This window comes from Halyomorpha halys, unplaced genomic scaffold (assembly GCF_000696795.3).
Source record: "Halyomorpha halys isolate HHAL.00 unplaced genomic scaffold, Hhal_1.1 Scaffold177.1, whole genome shotgun sequence".
Lineage (NCBI taxonomy): Eukaryota > Metazoa > Arthropoda > Insecta > Hemiptera > Pentatomidae > Halyomorpha > Halyomorpha halys.
In genome coordinates, this window is record NW_027114700.1 from 1175829 (window position 1) to 1179402 (window position 3574).

General features: G+C 29.1%; 1 protein-coding gene across 5 annotated transcripts in view; it reads right to left on the reverse strand.

Annotated features, from left to right (window-relative positions):
- Positions 1 to 1049: 1049 nt before the first annotated feature.
- The window catches only part of Pus7 (pseudouridine synthase 7), a 26267-nt gene continuing 23742 nt past the window's right edge, over positions 1050 to 3574 (reverse strand). For all 5 annotated transcript variants that reach the window (XM_014418075.1, XM_014418078.3, XM_014418074.3 and 2 more), the window contains 3 exons: positions 3137 to 3335; positions 2913 to 3067; positions 1050 to 1299 (listed from right to left, as the gene is read on the reverse strand). In XM_014418075.1, the coding sequence (XP_014273561.1) occupies positions 1100 to 1299; positions 2913 to 3067; positions 3137 to 3335 (554 nt within the window). In that variant the 3' untranslated portion in view covers positions 1050 to 1099. The remainder of the gene's footprint in view (positions 1300 to 2912; positions 3068 to 3136; positions 3336 to 3574) is intronic.

Sequence of the window (3574 nt, forward strand, 5' to 3'; positions counted from 1 at the left end):
ATGCAAAGTCAATGGTTTATCTGATTGTACATTTGAGTTAACCCGATAGCAGTTATTTTTATCAACTCATATCACTAACATTGGTTGCATAAAAGTAGGAATTATTGAGGTGGTTTGTTGCCTTGTACCATCTCGTCTGCACACCAAGTGGAAACTTTTCGTATTCTCCTGGAATCCAGTAAAAAGGGTCTACACACTGTAAGTGGCACCAAATACTTATCCTGCTGTCCAAGTTGTTTTCCAAAATATGCTTGCTTAACAAAGTCACATTTATATTTCTTCATTGCTTTTCTTTCAAATATATTTAGCAACAGGGATCAGGATTGTTAAAAGAAGATTTAAGCAAATTACTCATGTTTTTTTCTTACATATATGTTAAAAAAACATGGTGTTTAAGGATTAACATAGCTGAATCAGCTAGATGAAAGACTTGATAATAAAAAACATTTTTATTTTGGATTGATCAATTTATAATGAGAACCTATTTTTCTCCCATATAAGATAAAAAACAAAACAAACAAAAACATCAGGAAATAAGTGAGTTTGTGCCAGGTACCCATAGGTACCGTAATAGATAAATGTATCTAAATTTCACTTCAATACCCTTGTCGCAAAAGAAAAAAAGAAGCATTTTTTGTTTTCCAGTGATATTTACTTGATATGATGTTATGTTCATGTTGTTATAAATATATTGAAATTTTATGAAAATATTGTTTTTATCATTTCCAAAATACTATCCTCTTCTCTAGATTGTGAATCTCACTCTCTAATTTTTAATTTCTTTCAATGATCAATGATCGCTAATGATTATGAGTGTATACTTCACTGAGACACCTAAGAGAAATTAAACATTTATCAGTGGAACAGTGTGATGTCTGTACATTTCAAAATTTCACATCTGCAAGACTAGAAAAAGAGCTGTTTACAACCAATAAATCATTTTTCTTAAAGTATGGAAGGTCTATTATTCATCTCCCTGCTTCAATTGATTAAACTATAATGGCATAAAAGATTTATGAAGGAGTTGAGGACCTTAAAAATAACTTAAATACTGGAAAACAATAAATATATTTCTTATAAAAGTAAATAATTATATTTCTTATGCCTCTCCATTGGGATGATCATCTTCCTTAGAAGATTCCATTGAAATTTTCAGTCTCTTGGCTTCCTGGACATTCCTCGTAAGTAAAGCATGAAAACTGACTGAAGTGTCTGTCTTCATAACCTCTCGTAAAACCATAGTAGCATACGTTGAAGGTGGCAGAGTTATGTCCATGATTAAGGATTTAATCTTAGTATCTGTTAAAAATTGATAAAATTTATTAATATCAATAAATATTATACAAATTCTTATAATAGTTATATCTAGTTACATTGATATTGCATCATCAAGTGCCTCAACTCATTCTTGACTACCTTCTTCCTAAATGAGAAGGGAAATCCGCTCAATGGTGAAAATAGTAACAAGTACAGATAGAGCTTGTAGGCTATTTTGAGTTGTATCACTCTTTTTAACAGAGTTGAAATATGAGATGCCAGTTTTAGAAATTAATGAAATCAAAATATATTAATTACAGAAATTTTATTTTGAGAATAGACCAATTCTCAAGTACTGTAATAATAATAAACAAGTATTGATTATCCACTTTCTAGATTGACTAAATAATATCTTTATAATTCATAAAAGGAAGATAGTCCGAGTGTGGTCAAAATAACTCAATCAGTAAATAAACTATTTATTGTGAGCCAACATTTCATTACACATTGAAACTTATTTTGGTACAATGAAATTAATTACAATGATAAGACCTATTTTCGAGAAAATAAAAATTGTGTAATATATAAAATGGCACTTGCAGGTTTATTTTATTGAAAAAATAGCTGTAACATTCCAGACACATACTTGCCTTAAATATGTAATTTCAGTTATGTAGAAGTTTTAATCTTCATACAACTCAAATCCTATTATAGTTTGTATTTTTTTTTTAATGTAAATTTAATAATTAATATGGAAATGGATTTATTTTAATTATATAGAACATTTTTGTGTAATATAAAAATATGTAAGTGTTTGTGTGGGTGTGTGATCAATTTCAGGTAAACAGGTGGCAGTTCCCAATTATTAACATTGCAAATAACATGAGCCAGGATTGTTTATACATTAGATCCCCAGCAACGATTCTTATCAGTACATGCTATACATCTGGCTTACATACACTTATGCCATGGGGGTCCCAATTTTGTTTATTTCAAGAAGTATCTCCACTTACTCATCGTGACAAGATCAGATATAGAAGGATGACCTTTTTTTGGTGTTATGATCTCATCTTGTGATATGTCGTACATCAACCAATCCACTCGCTATAATTGTCTGAAAAGTCAGATAAGTAAGGCTACCACGGAGACTGGGAGAGGAGGGTTTTCCAATTTCAGGTGCTTTTTAAATATTGCCATTTTAAGCAAGTATTTCAAAAGTGATATAGGACTGTTGCTCCTTGGGGGTCTTAGTGTTTTTTTTTCTTTTATTATAAACATAGTGTATATATATATATATATTTTTTTTTTTTCTTCTGTTTTTTTTTAATTACAAAGAAATAAATGATTTGTTTGATAATATTTTTATCTTCTTTATTATTTTTTTTCATCAACATATGTTTAATATTGTTGATATAATTATTTATTTTTGTCTGCTTCAGTTTCCTCAAGCTTATTTTTCTTTGTTAACATTTCCAACCCCAAAATAATAATTCCCAGGACTATATTCTACCTGATAGGAGGAGGCCTTTTACTGAGGCTCTCAGAGTACAAGTAACATATTATATTAGTGAACATTCACTTCTTCCTATGTCTAGATCATACAATTCAAATATAGTTTAATTTATAAAATAAGATTATATATCTAAATACTATACCCGATATATCTGCTTCCTTTAGTAGTTTTTCTTCTACCTTGTCAAAATCAGATAAAACTAAATCTTCATCAAAATCACTATGTTCAACTATTTTCCATTCTAGATTTCCAACTTTGTCTAATGCTTTTCGATAGGTTCCATACAATGAAAACATCCTTAAAAAAAAAAAAATTAACTTATACAAAATAGAATGTGTCAAGAAAAGTTGTAATATTAATTATTACTTGTTATTGCTTTTTAGGTCTTCTTCGTTGATACCATCTTTTTGTAGAATTTCTTTGTACCATTTTCCAATTTCGTTCTGAGGGTACTCAACATCATGCCCTGGTAAAGGGTATACAATATCAAAAATTGAAACACTAGAAACATTTCCTTCTGTTAAAGCTTGTACAGCTGGCCTCTTTTTAACTTCTTCGATTTTGTCTGAAGCATATGAAATAATATAAGATTGGATTAATTTTTATTAATATATTCTTGTTTGAGAGTGGTTTAGTTTATTTAAAAACAAATTTGATCCTTTTTTTCTCAACTTTATTCTTTTCAAAACCTTCCAACATTTCGACCCTCAGGTCATTTTCAAGGATACCTTTATTTTGTTGTCATTTTCTTTTTTAAAATTCTTAAAAATGCCGGCTAATTGCCTTTGTCCCATCTATAACTTC